The sequence below is a fragment of the Anolis carolinensis genome, chromosome 2 (genome assembly GCF_035594765.1).
Source record: "Anolis carolinensis isolate JA03-04 chromosome 2, rAnoCar3.1.pri, whole genome shotgun sequence".
Taxonomy (NCBI): domain Eukaryota; kingdom Metazoa; phylum Chordata; class Lepidosauria; order Squamata; family Dactyloidae; genus Anolis; species Anolis carolinensis.
In genome coordinates, this window is record NC_085842.1 from 185260701 (window position 1) to 185279439 (window position 18739).

The 18739-nt window shown below is 41.4% G+C and overlaps 1 protein-coding gene across 3 annotated transcripts in view; it reads right to left on the bottom strand.

Moving 5' to 3' along the window:
- Positions 1-498: 498 nt before the first annotated feature.
- The window catches only part of LOC100556341 (tumor necrosis factor receptor superfamily member 1A), a 34265-nt gene continuing 16024 nt past the window's right edge, over positions 499-18739 (bottom strand). For all 3 annotated transcript variants that reach the window (XM_062971305.1, XM_062971307.1, XM_062971306.1), the window contains exons 3-10: positions 14421-14549; positions 13136-13282; positions 11632-11716; positions 9869-9942; positions 9610-9735; positions 5451-5488; positions 3647-3773; positions 499-1673 (exon numbers count right to left, since the gene is read on the bottom strand). In XM_062971305.1, the coding sequence (XP_062827375.1) occupies positions 1405-1673; positions 3647-3773; positions 5451-5488; positions 9610-9735; positions 9869-9942; positions 11632-11716; positions 13136-13282; positions 14421-14549 (995 nt within the window). In that variant the 3' untranslated portion in view covers positions 499-1404. The remainder of the gene's footprint in view (positions 1674-3646; positions 3774-5450; positions 5489-9609; positions 9736-9868; positions 9943-11631; positions 11717-13135; positions 13283-14420; positions 14550-18739) is intronic.

Below are 18739 nucleotides of genomic sequence, written 5' to 3' on the forward strand. Positions count from 1 at the left end.
AGCATGGAATGAAGGGTTTATGCCCAAGAATCCAAGCATGGAATGAAGGGTTGATACTTACCATGAATAAACATTTTTGGATTTGCAGAGAAGCATTCCACATCTATCAAAGATGGGTGCCATGATGTTGCGAATAGTGAGAGTGGGAATGCACTATACTCATAGGGCCCGCTGGTGGAACAGTGGGTTAAATCGCTGAGCTGATGAACTTGCTGACCAAAAGGTTGGCAGTTCGAATCAGGGGAGCAGGCTGAGCTCCCATTGTTAGCCCCAGCTTTTGCCAACCTAGCAGCTCAAAAACATGCTAATATGAGTAGATCAATAAGTACAGTTCTGGTGGGAAGGTAACGTCGCTCCATGCAGTAAAGCTGGCCACATGACCCTGGAGACGTCTATGGACAACGCAGCCTCTTCGGCTTAGAAATGGAGATGAGTACCAACCCCCCCCCCCCCCCCCCCCGAGTTGGACATGACAAGACTTAATGTCAGGTGAAAACCTTTACCTTTTACTATGCTCTTTTATTGTGGACATCTCAAATTATGCTTATCTTCTGATATTTCTACGCAGGTGTAATGACAAGGCTATATAACAAAAAGTGAGATAAGAAAATAGGGAATGAACACAGGTTTTGTGGGTTCTGCTTCTGGAACTGGCACAAGATAATTGTGGATTACTTCTCCACATCATCCAGGGAATGAAGCTGTGCCTTGAATGCCTGAAAGTGATTGCACTGTGACAAGTCAGTACGGTTTATGATTTACATCTCTCATTTCACTTTGTTTTGGCTCCACCTATGGCTGAAATGCAGTCCAAAGAAACTTTTTCCAAATTTGAAATGGAAGTAATCAAACAAAAGACACACAATTTCTGTCGTCAAAGTTCCAGACAGAGAAAGCATGATAGTCAAACTATTAAAAATATCTAAAGTAATGTACTCAGAATGAAAAACAGAAAGCGAGACAGAGAAAAGGAAATGATGAGCTTATACTTTAAAAATTCTCATTACAATTTAAATTATTCTGTTCAGATACGTTTCTTCCAATTCATATAAAGAAGGCATATACTGAGATTTATCTTTGTAGACCTTACAGTCTCTACAATTTTTTTTTGACAAATGGAAGGTAAAATCTATCTCTGGAAGGAGGAGTCGGTCTTCACAGGGATTGACAGTGTTTACATCTACATACAATATAACACGATTTCTCAGCAACTGAAAGTGAACAGCTGAATGACATTACTCCACTGAAAACCATTATGTTGCGGGGAATATACAGGGATATCAAAGTTTTGTGTACAGTGTAGTGGTTCATTCACACACAGGAACTGACATGACATTGCTATCTTTCAAGAGATAGACATTCATGTTCGTATTCCTTTAAAAAGTCTCATGGAAGATGGAAACACTAAGGCTGCTTGGTCAAGGCCTCTTGGATAGCTTCGCTACAGCCAGTCAGATTCATTTGGTTGAGAACATTACTGATACGCTCCACAAAGGCACCAGGGCCGGCCTGCTGTTTCCACTGTATTAGCATCTCGTATTGTGCTTCTCTTATATGCCGTTGTTCAATACTGATTCTTTCCATTGTGTTGTCACTCAGCCCCAAATATCGCATGAATTCCCTCCACCGGAGCATAGGTACATTATCCACAATAGTGTACAAAACTTTAGGATCTGCGGGAAAAGAACAGAGGTGAAACCAAGTCTCACATCAGTGTTACTCTATACCGCCTATGCTATTTGTTTGGTCTGTTCATTTACAAAGTTTCCTTAAACTCAGCATGACATAATTCTGGATAAACATACTAAGGATTGCACTACTGCACAGAACAAACACGAGGAGGCCTTCTAAAAGGTAAAGATAAAGGTTTTCCCCTGACGTTAAGTCCAGTCGTGACCGACTCTGGGGGTTGGTGCTCATCTCCATTTCTAAGCTGAAGAGGCGGCGTTGTCCGTAGACATCTCCAAGGTCATGTGGCCGGCATGACTGCATGGAGTGCTGTTACCTTCCTGCTGGAGCAGTATCTATTGATCTACTCACATTTGCATGTTTTCGAACTGCTAGGTTGGCAGGAGCCGGGGCTAACAGTGGGCGCTCATTCCGCTCCCGGGATTTGAATCTGGGACCTTTCGGTCTGCAAGTTCAGCAGCTCAGCGCTTTAACACACTGTGCCACCAGAGGCTCCGGAGACCTTCTAAACTGGCATGGACCTATATGTGATCATGTGGTGTGCAGAAGGAGGGGCACAGGATGCATTTGTCTTTCCCCAGCCATTTGATACCTTCAAAAATCCCACACTTAATATATATTTCAAAAGATTCCTTGTATCCTCCAAGAGGGAGGTGGCAACACTAGAAGCTCATTAAACAAGAAAACAGACCTTTTTGGAAAAGTAGGAAATTTACACAAAATTTTCCAGGAACAAGTGGAAACCATTTTGAATAAGAATGTTTTAAAACTGAACATTAAAAAAACCCCAAAGGTGGGGGGAAATGGTGGGATACAGGCAGCCCTTCATGGTATGGTGAGGCTTGTGCTGTTTGTGCTGTAAGGTTTTCAGTATAGAGATAATTCAGACATGGTAGAGAAATGACACCTATATTTTCAAATATTTCTGTTGAACTTTCTGGACTATATTGATTTTTTGGACCAATAGGTACATTTGAATTTCAGACTCATCATATTTCCATGAGAAATGTAGGAAATAAGTCAGTGAGCCTGAATTATGCTTCCTCTTCTGCCTTACTTCCTCATCTATATTCCAGGTCACTCACTCAAAATGAGCTAGGGCTGAAAGCTTTCACTCCCTTTCTCTCTGCTCACCTTCTGATTTATAAAAGTCCAATTTTATACATACACTCTCCCCAAAAATAAATAGACCGATGTGGCTGTCTCTGTTACATCTAGTTACTTCTTCCGGCTTTTTTCCCCTGCTTTTAGAAAGTCAGGCTAAAAGTAAGGCACATCGTTATAAAGGAAAATGCTAAAGTTTTCCTTTGCTTTCTCTCTGTCCTCGAAATAAAATGTACTTTTGAATGCTTTGGGCTTCTCCCTGAATCCACTACTAAATGCCACACAGTTTAATAGTACATACTGGGAGCCCCCCGGTGGCACAGCAGATTAAATAGCTGAGCTGTTGAACTTGTTGACGGAAAGGTTGGCAGTTTGAATCCAGGGAGCAGGGCGAGCTCCCACTGTTAGCCCCAGCTTCTACCAACCTAGCAGTTCAAAAACATGCAAATGTGAGTAGATCAATAGGTACCGTTCCGGCGGGAAGGTAACGGCATTCCGTGAAGTCATGTCAGCCACATGATTTTGTCTATGGACAACATAAGCTCTTCAGCTTAGAAATGGAGATGAGCACCAACCGCCCAGAGTCGGAGACGACTAGACTTAAAGTCAGGGAAAACCTTTATCTTTTACCTACCTGACTGTCATGTGTGTCTGATCATAATAATAATAAAAGAACCTAATTTGGGATTTAGAAAGTAAGGAGTATGGAAGATAAGAGGAAGAGTATGTTCTTAAATCTCTTCATGTTGTTCAATACCTCTTCCCCTCACATGCTGAAGATATGCTACACAAAGGAGTCAACTTTTCTCACTGGCTCACATGGAAATGAATTTGGAAATGAAGCTGAACTCACTATCTGGGATCTGTGTTTCTCTTGCAGATCTTACACAATCCGGTAGCAGCACGGCTGGGCTTGCCTGTGACAACTGTTGGACTTCATCATCTTGACACCGAAGGGAGCAATTTGTTTTATTGTCGATCTAAAGAGCAAGGACAACATAGCAGATGAATCATTTTCATGCTTGTAGAACCAATTTGAGAGATCAAAAGGCCGAAGAAAATAGGATTCCAAAAGTTAAAAATATAGTTTTATTATTGCTGATTCCAATTCTTTTTATGCAAAACAGGTTGTATGCAAAGATGAATATTTAGTATATTTTAGGGGTGGGGGAATATGCAACTATTTGGAAAGAAAGAAGAAACTATTAATAATGAGATCATCAAGTATTTTTGGCTTTGAGTGATTTGGGACTAGGGTACTGAGAGATAAGAAAAGTTGGATGTTTTAAATAATTGCACTATAATCACTGAAAGGAAGAATGACAATAATCTCCCTCCTTTTTCTTGATTCTTTGTATCTCCCCTTCTTCTTTATTCCTTACATTCTCTGCCTCTTAATCTTTTCTATTTTATATTACTATTATTTTTTCTTTCTTTTTCTTTTTGTAATATTTTAACCTATCTGTACATTTTTTTAAAAAAAGTGCTCCTCTGCGATATGGCACCAAGTTAACTTGAGCTGAAGAAATCTGTTCCAACCAGGGTTCCAGTTTGGTTTGGAAAGTGCAACAAATATTTCTAACAGAAACTGGATGTTGTGGACTGTGTTGGTTCTGCTGGACCTCTCAGTAGAATTCAATATGGTATCTTTCTGGGAATTGGCTGATATTAGACTAGATAGCATTATTTTGTGGCAATTCCAGTCCTATATTGCTGAACATTTCCAGAATGTTGACTTAGGGGACTACTGTTTAACCTCATGGCTCTCGGTTTCTGAAGTTTCTGAAGTTTCTGAAAGCTTTGTATTGCCCCAAATGCTTAAAAAATAATTACATGAATCTGTTGATGGTATCATCCCAAATTTGAAAGCTGATCACCAATATGCTAATCCACAACTCTTTCTCAAACACTGCTAAGATGATGCAGAAATCCCAAATGTAGTCTGGATACAGCATTGGATTGGATGTGAATAAACAAACGGAGGCTCAATTTGGAAGGAATTGTGTGGTTCAACACAAAAGTCAGCATGGGATTAGAATCAGATGGAGTTCCCAAACAGGCAAATGAACCATCAACTTAGGAAGTTTTCCCACCAGCGTTTTAGAATGGAAGTCAATCGTACAATCTGCTCCTGCAGAATTCTGGGAAATGTAGATTAGGGAAGCCAAGGAAATCTCTAGTTGAGCATTCCAAAGGTTCCAGCCTGAACTACATTTCCAAAAATTCTGCAGGACCAACTCAGATGATAAAAAGGATCCCATTCAAGCAAAATGGTGACATGGATGGAGGAACAGTGCAGAATCTAAAGACAGTGCATCAGAAGACAATGGAAATGGATAAACATCTGAAAAAGATTGTGTGAATGATTGTGACAGAAAAAATGACAGATGGAAGAAGCAGGTCTAGTTTCATCGCCAGTTGGCACACGGCTCTCTATCTATAGGCGTCAGGAGAAAAGCTCCCTCTTTCCATCCTTCTTCACTTAGAATTCTGCTGACTTTGTAAACTGCTTTCAGAAAAGCAAAATATAACTATCAAGCAATCAAATGTCATTTAGGTCAACTATTAAAATAGCACATGGTTTCATGAAATAAAATAATCACTTAATACAAACCACCCATGTCTGAAGTAGCAGAAGTTGTAAATAGGAGTATTACCTTTGAAGTAGGTTCTCCTGTTATTGCCTGATCCAAAGCTGGGGGGGGGGGGGGGGGGAGGGGGGGCAGGGGAGAGAAAAAAAAATACAGTCATCAAATGAGATTTCTTCCAGTTTGTCACAATTCATAACAGACAGATTTTCCTCCATTTGTTTTTGTTGAATTATTAGCTGCTGCCTCCCCAACAGGCACATATGTCAGGAAGGTGATTGTTTAACAAACATGGTGGTGATCATTAGCTACTGAACACAGCCAGAGTTTTGACTATGAAGATTTACACCTAAATAATTAAGACTGATTCTATCATCCTTGGGAAGGAAGAAATTCATTTGCTGGTGTTCACCTTGAATAGACAGAAATTTAACTTGTATACATTTATACACTGCAGTTTTTATAGAAATTATGATAGAATTTTGGTATTGAAAGAATGGCACATTGGGTTGCTCTCATTCCTCCCTTTCTTGCCAATTTTGTTATTGCTGGGATCATACAAAGGTTCGCTTTTGTTATTTTCACACTGCTCCCCCCAACCTGGCATTGCAAGAGTAAGCGATCACCATCCCTGAACTTGTTTCTCATTGGAGGTTCTGTTGAATTTTCCTTCCCCCTCACACACTCCCCATGTTCATAAGGTTAAGCATTAATGAAAATAAAGCACATTTAACAGCACCATTGAATCATTTTAAACTGTTTCCAGCTGAAAGTGGAAGAGGATCATCTTGATAATGATAAAGAATCCTTGGATGCTTTCAGACATGGCTTCTCTAAATATTATTTTAAATTAGATGCTTCCTATTTGTAGGTGAAACAAGTCAATCATATGCTTGGTCATTTTCTATTGTAGCAAAATTGGTTTAAGTGTTATTTTACGTCAAGAAATAGCATAGATATGTATAGGGTTGCATTAAAAACCCTGTATGACTCCAAAGTTTTCAATGAGAGTTCTTACTTCTACCCTGGGAGGAAAAATGAATCAAGAATTTGGATAGTTACATAAGGATCAAAACAGTCAATTCTATAAAGCTGCTAGATGTCAGGGAGCTCTGGCGTGGACTGGTCCATGAGAGTCGTAGACAACTAAATGACTGAGCAGCAGCTAGATGTCTACCCCCTTTTCATGTTTATTGATAAGTAAGCCATGGAGTGAAGAGTGGCATATACAATAAATAAATAAATATTGATTGAGATCCTAGAGTGTGTATGTTGGAAATGGAGCTACAACTTCCTCCAGGCTGTGTTTCTAATACAAATCATTTCTACAGGGCCTGCACTACTGATTGCAAAATTATGGGAAAATATCACTATTTTGCAATATAAAATGCAGGTTCAGGGTACAAACTGAGATTATATTGGCATGAAGACTGTTGTGACTGCGCCTTCGGGGATTATGGTTGATGGGGATGGAATTCGAAGAGGAAGAAAAAACCCTCGTGATGAGGGTTCACTGGAGGAGTTGCGCAGGAAGCGACTTAGAGAGCTATATGGGGGATCTTCTGAGGAAGATTCAGATGGGGAGATGGATGCTGAGGAACAGGTGGTGGCTGGGGAAGCGGGCACTGAATGGGCACAGCCACCGGAGATGTCTGGGGATTTGGGGTCTATGGATACTTCTGAACCTGGGGTTTCTGCAGGAGCTGATCCCAATTGGGATGCTTGGAGAAGGGAGGATGGTTCTTTAAGTGTTCATGGGGCTAAGTGTGGGCAGGATGATTGGGACTCCGACGAATTGCTAGGTACTCCAGATCCACGAGCTCTAGCTGTGTGGAGCTCAGACTCTGAGTAGATTTGGGACACCTGGTGTTTGGGTGTGAGTGTTTGGTCACCCAGGAGGAAGGGGAATTGTAAAGATGTCATGATCATTGTGTTTTATTCATGATTGCTATGTTTAGGTTGACTGTTTAAGGTTATATATATATTTCAGCTATTCTTATACAGAAGTTGGGAGCCTCTAAGGCATGGCCAGGAAAAGGGGCGTGGCTTCACCTTGCTGGTGGAAGCCTTAGAATTCAAAATTTAGCAGTTGGAATTTGGCAGTTGGAGTTTGTCGGTTGAGCAGAGCAGTTGGTTCTGTTCAGTGAGAAAGGAGTGTGATCGAAAAAAAGAGATTGTGGGAGGAAGTTGAGCAGCTAGAGAGTTTTAGCGGAGAAGGGCTAAAATTAAAGTTGCTGAGCCTTTAGTAGGAATAACTAAAGAGCTGAGGCTATATCCCTAAGTCAAGGAGGACTAGGGTTAACCAGTTAAACTCCCCAATCCAAGTTTGATCGGGTACAGGTCAACTAAGTTCAAGAAGGACAGTATTCCTAACTGAAAGAAACAAGTAATATAAAGCTGATACCATACTAAGCTCAGTGAAACTATTGAGAAGTCTTGCAACACTTACTGTACAGAAGTAACATCGTTCAACTTAAGATATAACATTCTTGCAACCATCAAGCTTTGTGCTATAAATAAACAAGTTACTGTTTCTTCAAATGTTGCTTATTATTTGAGCAAAGCATCTTTCAAAGGTGGTGGCAGCGACAACATAGAAAAGTGAAATACATAGAGGTAGAAGGTGAATCCTTCGCATTTTGGTGGCAGTGGTGGGATCCAAAAAGATTCCATCCCTGTCATCACATCAAGTCTTTACAGGAATAAAATGGGAATGTTTGGCCACTGCACTTTGCGTGTGGCAAGGTGTTGCTGAGGCGCCATTGGGATCTCTGTGAAGACTGGACTTGGACTATGATTTGAATCTGCTGTTATCACCTAGCTTGGCTCTCGCTGTGTCTTATCGTGGACCTGTTTTGGATGACTGCACCCTCTTCAGACCTTGGATCGGAATTTGACCTTGCTACTGCCTTCGCCCTGTGATTGATGACTACTATCGGCTTTTGACTCCTGGCTTGCTCTTTGGACACCGCTGTTATCTCCTGACCTGACCTTGGAATCCCGGACGACGTCTTTTCACCATCCTTTTGGAGCCTTCGGCTTTATCCACATTGTGGAAGCAGTCTACTGCATTCTTAGTTTGTTTGTTTGTTTCCTGACCAATTTGGTGTTTTCTTTTGGGAACTGTTCCTTTGAAAACTACAGAGCCGGCTGGCAGGGCTTGGACTCAGAAAGTGCAGTTTGCACTAAGTTTGTTTAGCTTTGTTTTTACCTGCTTGTGTTGCTGAATTATATTTTTGTTCGAACTGCTCTTGAAGCACTGATAGTGAAGTGTTTCAAGGTTTTTTCTGTGTTAACATTACTTTTTGGCTTATCTGCTGAATAAACTCTATTTTTGTTCGCTAATTGGCGTTTGACTCTTGACAAAGACGTTCAAAAAATGGCATCCTTAAGCACTGTAAAACTAAAAACTGGAAACTTCAGGCGCTGCCCTGATGCCCTGGAAAATTATGTAAGCAATACTGTACATAAGAGAGAACTCTCTTAGCCAGAGAGGCCTCTAACAGCCATCCCAGATCTTTGCTCTATACCTGTCCAGTGAATCAAATTATTATTATTATTATTTGAAACACGACAAGATGAGTCCACAGCAGATACTCTGCTGGCTGTTGTATTGGATCACACAACAGACACTTCCCAAGTGTCTAGCACTGTGTGATGTATCGGCAAATAATGCATCAGATCCCAGTAAGGTGGCCTTCTGCAGCTGGCAGGTGGTAATTTTGTCGGCGCCGATTGTGTTTAAGTGCAGGCCAAGGTCTTTAGGCCCTGCCTTTCTTGCCATGGAGACATAAAGTGGCTAACAACCACACAATGTAATGACAATTTAAACATAGTAAATACATTTAAAAAACCAATTAAATATCCATGTGTCAATATAAAGTTAAAATACAACTTTATTTCATGTCAGGAGCGACCTGAGAAACTGCAGATTGCTTCTGGTGTGAGAAAATTGGAGTCTGTAAGGACATTGCCCAGGGGATGCCTGGATGTTTTACCATTCTGTGGGAGGCTTCTCTCATGTCCCCTCACGGGAAGCTGGAGCTGACAGACGTGAGCTCACCCCGCTCCTCAGATTCGAACCGCCGACTTTTCGGTCAGCAGTACTGCCGGCACAAGGATTTAACCCATTGCACAATCGCAATCAATATAATTAAACTGACCAGTGTGCCGCATTGTTCTTTTTATCAACAGACTTAAACTCAGAACTTAAACAACTTAAACTCACAATTAAAGCAGGATGTGAAGTTCTTTTTCTTCAGACAGGATTGCCAGTTGGTCCTCTTTGCCAACAGCAACACCAAACAGCCAAATACAATCAGAACAAGAAATGAGCCAAGAGTAACTATGATTTCTGTACGGAAAAAAAGGAAATTGAAAGTAGATGGTTAGGAAGAATTTAATGAGAGCTATGATGACAACAAAGAGAAAAATGTGGCATGAAGTTAAAAAGTGAAATGAAGACCAAGTATTAGAGGAATAGTTACCCATGGAATTCGATGGGCTTGTCTTTGAGGTAAGCATTATGTCACAGAGTTTCTTGCACTCTTCATCATTGCAGCTGAAAGACAGAAGCAGGAAGCTGGGTGAAACAAGAAACAAATACTGCAAGCATTTTGATGACTCCTAGGGCCACAATGGAGTATCTGTTAGCACCATAAACTCAGGGGAGTCCAGGTTTTGTGGGCTCCCTGCACAAGGCCTCCCAGTCCTGCTCTTTCTGTTTTGGCCTCTTCCTGACTAGAAGAGCAGAATCCTTCTTCCCAATCCAGCTACTAGTCAAAGAGAGGGGACAGAAAGAAAGAGCGTAGGGTGGAAGTGCTTATTTGTTGAAAGGAACAGGAAAAGGGTGGTTGCAGGTCCTAGAGATGGCATTCATGGTTTGTTGAAGAAACAGAACCTGAAAAGAAGGGTGGTGGTTGTCTTAGGCCCCTTCTACTTTGCCATATAATCCAGATTATCAAATCAGATAATCCACATTATTTGTTCTAAACTGGAGTCCACACTGCCATATAATCCAGTTAAAATCAGGTAATCTGGATTTTATATGGCAGTTTAGAAGAGAACTATAAAAGTTCCTAAAGACCTGTAGCCCAATTTATATGTGGTCTCAAAAGAAGAATTTGCGGGATTTGATTATCAGCACTGTATGTACAGCCCCTGAATTGGTACAGCAGCCTGTCACAAGGGGGCAGGAGGGCAACATGGGTTTGCTGAGTTCAATGGATGGGGGGCTCTGCACAGCCTCCAAAAATGTCCAAAAAAGTCAGAAAAATAAAATACTATATTTTAAAACTGGATGTTATGTTTAAGTATGAAGAATGAAGGGGGCCTTCTCTCCTTTTCTGCACCCAACAGTACTCCATAGGAGCAAGGCTGAAGCTGGGAAGAACAAAGTCTTGGTTTCTTTCTCGAACAAAAAAGAGAAAAGCTCTTCCTTCCACACTGACACATAAACACCTCCCTATCATAGGCAAATGCCCACCTGAGCAAGAAGCAGGAGAATGTGTGTTGAATCAATTGATATAGGCAGCAGGGAAGCATTTGTGTTATAGACTCCTAGGAACCCCACAGCATATGCCTCTCCTGCCCCACTCCAATGGATTATTGCCAGGAAGAGATAAGGACATGTTAAAATACATCCTCTTTCTGGGTTGCTGAGAGTTTTCCGGGCAGTAAGGCCATGTTCCAGAAGCATTCTCTCATGATGTTTCACCCACATCCATGGCAGGCATCCTCAGAGGCTGTGAGGTCTGTTCAAAACTAGGCAAGTGGGGTTTATATATCTGTGGAGTGTCCAGGAGAAAGAACTCTTGTCTGTTTGAGGCCAGTGTGAATCACAGAGTTTGAAGAAATCTCATGGGCAGTTTAACCCCCTGCCAAGAAGCAGGAAAATCGCATTCAAAATACCAATGTTCAGACAAGAGTTCTTTCTCCCACCCTGGACATTCCACAGATATATAAACCCCACTTGCCTGGTTTACAACAGACCTTGCAACCTCTCAGGATGTCTGCCATAGATGTGGCTGAAATGTCGGGAGAGAATGCTTCTGGAACATGGCCATACAGCCCGGAAAACTAACAGCAACCCAGTGATTCTAGCCATGAAAGTCTTTGACAACACATCCTCTTTTGCTTCTTCTAGAAACTGTCGAGGCAAATCCATTGGGGAGGGCCTGTAGGCCTTGGAACATGCTTGTGAGATTGCCCCTGTGTCTTTCAGAGGGATAGGCAACTAAATTCTTTTTACCTGCTGCATGGGGAGCAGTTGTTTTCCCCTGTTCGGCGAAAAAAATTAGTATGACATTCACATATTGTGTCATTAAATTTGGTACCTGGGAAAAAGAGAGAAGGGTAAGAAACATATGATAAAAGAGCAATACACTAATCTAAACATGACATGGAATTTCCAAGTTCAGAATTTATTTTTTCTATTAATTATTATAACATAGCTATAATAAAGTGAGCAAGGACATTAAAAGTTATACATTTTTAAAAAAAACATCCTATTAATGTACTAATTAATAAAAAAAAATTAAACATATCACAAAAAACATATAAACACAAAAAATGAAACGCATCAATGTTTCAACAAGCCAATGGGATTTTAGCTTGCATAAATAGGGGTATAGCGTCTAGATCCAGGGAAGTCATGCTACCCCTCTATTCTGCCTTGGTCAGACCACACCGGGAATACTGTGTCCAATTCTGGGCACTGCAGTTGAAGGGAGATATTGACAAGCTGGAAAGCATCCAGAGGAGGGTGACTAAAATGATCAAAGGTCTGGAGAACAAGTCCTATGAGGGGCGGCTTTAAATGTTTAGCCTGCAGATGAGAAGGCTGAGAGGAGACATGATAGTCATGTACAAATATGTGAGGGGAAGTCATAGGGAAGAGGGAGCAAGCTTGTTTTCTGCTGCCCTGGAGACTAGGACGCGGAACATGGCTTCAAACTACAGGAAAGGAGAGTCCACCTGAACATCAGGAAGAACTTCCGCACTGTGAGAGCTGTTCGGCAGTGGAACCAGAATGTTATTTATTAGGGATAACAGACATGCAAGTGATGAAAGAAACCAACAACGACAAGCTCTTCACCTATCTAATAACAGCAGCCGGAATAGTATTCGCAAGATTTTGGAAATCGAAAACTATACCTGAATGAGAACTTTGGATAGAGAAAATAATTGATATAAAAAATATGGATAGATTGACATTCTTGCTGAAAAGGACCAATTAATGAGATGGACTGGACATGCTTCAAGGACTATTTGAAACGGGAATATTAAGGAAGATGTTCAAAGGAAATGATGAGGTTAATAATACTGAACCATGGACCCATACCAATATTGAAACCTATCCTCTTCAGACAAAAACAATATGGAACCCAGAAGGAAGCAGAACTGAAGCCAAAACAAAATCCCCCCTATTCCCGTCCCCCTTTTTTCAATTTTCCTTCTCTTTCACATCCTCCTACCCCCTTTTCCCCCCTCCACTTCCCCATTCCCTTCCCTCCCTCCCCCACCCCCTCCTCCTTTCCCTCCCTTTCTTTCCTATCCTAGCCTACCCATTTTATATACTGTTATAAAACACTTTTCAATAAAAATTATTTATAAAAAAATGACAGAAAGGAAACATTTTAAAAGATAGAAGGTTTGAGGTGGAGACTCAGTTTTTACAATGAATGGATGAATGAATGAATGAATGAATGAATGAAGGAGATGGGGTGCACAAACTTCATCATGATCATACTCACAATGCTGTCTGATTTTCCCATTCTCACAAGCACTGCAGTTCCTGCAGGAGAACTCAGAGCCACCGCTAGTTTGATACTGATTGTTGCCACAACCACAGATAGTGTCCTGTTCAGGCTTGCAGCTGGATATTTCTATCTGTCCCAAGGCTACAAACAGAAAGAAAGAGTGTTTGTGTGAGGTAGGGGTCCCCAAACTAAGGCATATGGGCCGGATGCAGCCCTCCAAGGTCATTTACCTGGCCCCTGTCCTAAACTTTAGACTTAGGGTTGACCTAAGTCTGAAACGACTTGAAGGCACACAACAACAATTCTAATTTTGGACTATTTCAACATAGTCCGGCCGCCCAACAGTCTTAGGGACCGTGAACCAGCCCTCTAGTTAAAAAGTTTCAGGACCCCTGTGAGGTATTAGTTTTACATAGATTACAGTGTTCAGTGTGGTAACAGAGCGTGACAAACCGTAAACACACATTACTCTCTATCTGAGAGATCTACTTCATTAGGATCATTATTAATCACTATTTATATTTTATACTGTTTATAACCTCCAAATTAACTGGGATTAGGGGCTCAGAACCCCCATAAAAGTGGATTCACCACAAACAAAAAAATAGCTCTAAAAACTGAGAAAACACCTCTTCCAGCATCTGTTGGAATAGAGTGGTTCTAGAGCAGGGCTTCTTAAACTTTTTTACTCATGACCGCTTTTGGCCTGAGAAATTTTTACGTGATCCCAGTTATGTAAGTATATAAAATAGATATTAAAAATCAAATATTAACTGATAATAAATCAGCATTTGCAAAACAGACCTATTTTCCTTGGGGGGAGGGGGTAGAGCTGCAGCATCTTCTGCAAAGTCTGCTATAAACAATGCACTTTGTTGCTAAATTATTTATGTAAATGTGTGGCGTTCAGAAACCTGTTACTGTTACCAGATTTTTTGTGACTCCTAACATTGAGCAAAGGGGACACTGTTTGGAGCTGGGACCCACAGTTTAAGAAATCCTGTTCTAGAAAACCTAGAGACACTATATTAATTAAACCTGTGAAAAAATAAATAAATCTGTAAAAGTAAAAAGTGGAAGGAACAACTATATAGAAAAAATGCAACAAATACTTCCGAAAGGTATCTTGTACTGGTTCTTGCAGGTTTATTTTATTAAGTAGCCCTCACTTTTTGCAACTTCTGATTCCTGTTTCAACCCTGCTCATTCTGAACAACAACATTCCAAAATTTCACTGCTATCTAGCCCTGGTTAAATAAAAAGAAAAGAAAAGACTTACTTGCTCGGCACCTTGAACATCCCAAACATCGTGGACTATAATTATTTTCTGGCATGTAGGAACCTGAGCCACACTCCGAGCAGTTGGTTGTCTTCTCTGGCCCTAAACACTCTTCTACAACATAAGTTCCTGAAAAATAATTAACCAAAAAGAGATGAAAGACATAGCAGTGAAGGAGAGAAGGAACTGTCAGTCAGGAAGACGCGAAATTCAGAGTTATATACAGAATGATATCAGCTTTGGGTTTCCTGGGCTGTATGACTATGTACCAGAAACATTCTCTCCTGATGTTTTGCCCACATCTATGGCAGGCACCCTCAGAGGTTGTGAGGTATATTGGAAACAAGGAAAGGGAGGTTTATATATCTGTGGAATACTCAAGGGGAGAAAGAACTCTTGGCTGTTTCAGGCAAGTGTGAATGTTGCAATTGGCCAGCTTGATTAGCATTGAAATGCCTGGCAGCTTCAAAGCCTGGCTGTTTCCTGCCTGAGCGAATCCTTTGTTGAGAGATGTTAACTGACCCTGATTGTTTCTTGTCTGAGAGTTGTTCCTTATTTACTGTTCTGATTTTAGAGTTTTTTAATACTGGCAGCCAGATTTTGTTCATTTTTGTGGTTTCTTCCTTTCTGTTGACATTGTCCACATTCTTGTGGATTTCAATGGCTTCTCTGTGTAGTCTGACATGGTGGTTGTTAGACTGGTCCAGCATTTCTGTGTCCTGGTTGGTTCATCAAGTGCTCTGCTATGGCTGACTTCTCTGGTTGGATTAGTCTGCAGTGCTTTTTGTTGCGGATTGTAGATGATAAATAGCAGCTCTTACGTGTGCCCGTGAGCCTAGAGTCACCCTGCAGAATGATGCACCATTCAGCTTTGCAGATCAAACAACACAGGAACTTTTACTAAATCCAAAAGATCAACAGAACAATAGTCCCTCTGACTGCTTACAGAAATCCTTTCTTAGTCCATAAATCTGATTCAGTGAAGATCAGCAGCAAACAAGGCCTCAGAAATAGTCAGGCCTCTCCAAGTACAAATCCATCTTCTTTTTAGCCAGTACACAGTAGACTCATACACACACACACACACACACACACACAGAGAGAGAGAGAGAGAGAGAGAGAGAGAGAGAGAGAGAGAGAGAGAGAGAGAGAGAGAGAGAAACTGTTCAAACTGGTTCTCCAGCAGCAGGACAGCAAAAGTTTACAAACCAATCCCCCAGGTCCTTGCAAACTCAACCAATCAGCTTCATGCATTTGATTTTCCAGTTAACACACATATAGAACCTTTCATGTTCCTTGATTTGTGTTTGGGCAATGCTGCTGTGTTTGGTGGTCGCTATGTAGACTTGTCCACAGCTGCATGGTATACAGTAGAGTCCTGCAGAGGTGAGAGGATCCCTCTTGCTGAACGTAGTATTTGTTGGATTTTCTTAGTGAGTCTGTAGATAGTTTGTAGATTGTGTTTCTTCATCAGCTTCCCGATGCCATCAGTGGTTACCATGATGTATGGTAAGAACACTTTTCCTCTGGGTGGATCTTTATCTTTACTCTCAATGCACAATTAAAGCCGTGGCAGACCGTGTAAAAAGAATCGGCAAACCCCACCTCCTCCAAGATGAACTGAACCACTTAAACTAGGCTCTACAGGTCAATGCATACTCCACTACAAACATCAGAAGAGCTGCAAGGCCAAGAAGAAGTCACAAGAGTAAAAATTCCCCCAGGCAGGAATCAGTCAGGCCTTGAAGCTGCAAGGCCATCAAATGCTAATCAAGAAGATTAATTATAACATTTGCACTTGCCTCCAACAGACATATGTTCTTTCTCCCACCCTGGACCTTCCACAGATATATAAACCTCCCTTGCCTAGTTTCCAATATATCTCACAATCTCTGAGGATGCCTGCCACAGATGTGGATGAAATGTCAGGAGATAATGTTTCTGGTACACGACCATACAGCCCGGAAAACTCACAGCAACCTAGTTATTCTGGCCAGGAAAGCCCTGGACAACAGAATATCAGTTTATCATCATCTATGAGGCAGAGACAACCTATATGCCAGGCTGTAGTGCAATACACTGCAACCAGCAGTTATTACAATTAGTACCGCACACAATTAGGAGCCTCCGATGGTGCAGTGGATTAAACCCCTTAACTGCTGAACTTGCTGACCGAAAGGTCGGCAGTTCGAATCCAGGGAGCAGGATGAGCTCCTGCTGTTAGGCCCAGCTTCTGCCAATCTAGCAGTATAAAAACATGCAAATTTGAGTAGATTAATAAGTACTGCTCTGGAAGATAACGTCGCTCTATGCAGTCATGCCGGCTACATTACTTTAAAGGTATCTACGGACAACGCCGGCTCTTCAGCTTAGAAATGGAGTTCAGCACGAACCCCCAGAGTCAGTTATGACTAGACTTAATGTCAGGAGAAAACCTTTACCTTAACCTACCTTTCAATACAAAGGAGTCCAGCTCAGTTTCATAACGGGAGCAGGGGCAGAATGTTTGATACTGTATGTGTTTTCACATGAAACACACATTTTTTGTGTGTGCCCATAATACCCACTTTCTCTGCAGAAGAAAATGTGCTCTCTCCCTCTTACTGCACAATGTTGTTGAGGCTCACAAGACCCTAAAAATGTCTCAAGTGAAGTAGAGTGAAGGACCACCCTAAAGCCATTCTTCACCTCCCACCTCTTAGAAAAAAAAGTACCCAGCCTCCCCGCCCCCTTATTGCTTTACATTTCAAGCTGGCTCAGGCCCCATCTTGTTGTTTATTTGTTCAGTCGCTCCCTGTCTGCAGTTGCCACCCCCAGCTCCTTCAAGGCCCCATCTACACTGCCATTATAATGCAGATTGAACTACATTACAGGCAGTCCCTGATTTAAAAACATGCCACTTACAAACAGGCTGAAATAACAGGAAGTGAGAGAAATCTACCCCTCAGAAGGGAAATTCACTATTTAAAGAGTTATCATGGGGATAAGGTGTCTCCACTGAAGTTTCCACAGCAAAATATTTTTTTCAAAATACAATGATCACAGACAGAAAATACGGTGAAATCTTCTGAACAGGGGCACAGACAGCAAAACAAACTCCACAAAGGTGTTAACCTTTCCCTATGCTTTCCAATCTATCTATCTATCTATATATATATACACTGGAACTGGGGGTGGCGACGGCCAACAGGGAGCTCTGGTGTGGACTGGCCCATGAGGTCACAAAGAGTCGAAAACAACTGTGTGAATGAAGAAGAAAATACACACACATACAGGAATGATATGACTGGAGTTACACTTAAAAACGTACCTGTTCAGACTTGTATACAAATTCAATTTATGAACAAACCTACAGAATTGCCCATACATAATCAGCATAGACTCATCTAATGCAGTTTAGCTGCATTGGATTGGATTATATGGCCATATAACACAGTTCAATTTGCATCATAATGGCAGTGTAGAGACACACTTGCACAGGCTCCCAAGTAATCCAGATCTGTGGCAGCAGGACATGTATGAGCAGTGCCACTGACAGAATGGGGTTCGGGGCAACAAGAAAAACAGCAGAGAATGGGATCAAAATGCGGTAGGAAGAACAGAAACAAGAAGCCATGAAATTAGATTAGGAGGGCCTGGGTAGTGTGAAGGATTAGGCGAGGACAGCAGGAGCAGCACTTCTCAAAGTCTTCCCTTGTCTACAGCCTCTCTTCCAGTTCACTAGATGGTAGATGGGAGTTTCTTGACAACGAAATATTGACTGTATGATTTCAAATAGTTCCACTAGAATCACAGAATCAATAGAATCAAAGAATAATAGAGTTGGAAGAGACCTCATGGGCCATCCAGTCCAACCCCCTGCCAAGAAGCAGGAAATCGCATTCAAACACCCCTGACAGATGGCCATCCAGCCTCTGCTTAAAAGCCTCCAAAGAAGGAGCCTCCACCACACTCCGAGGCAGAGAGTTCCACTGCTGAGAGTTCCACTAAGGAGGAAAAATGGGAAAGAAAATGGAATGGATGACTAAAAAACTTTCAACTGTGCCAAAAAGGGCATGGATAAGTAAAGGAAAAGGGGAGAAATCACCAAAGAGGAATTCAAACAAATAGTCAGCATGTTTAGGGAGAAAGTTAGAAAAGCAGAATGAACTCAAGGTTGCTACAGATATCAAAAACAACGAAAAGGGTTTTTTTGTTATCTCTGAAGGAAATGGATGAACAATGAAATGGTAGGGCTGCTGCATGGAGATGATGCTCAAATTCTAACAGTGGACAGAGGACAGACAGTACTACTCAAGACCGTATTTGTCTTGGCCTTG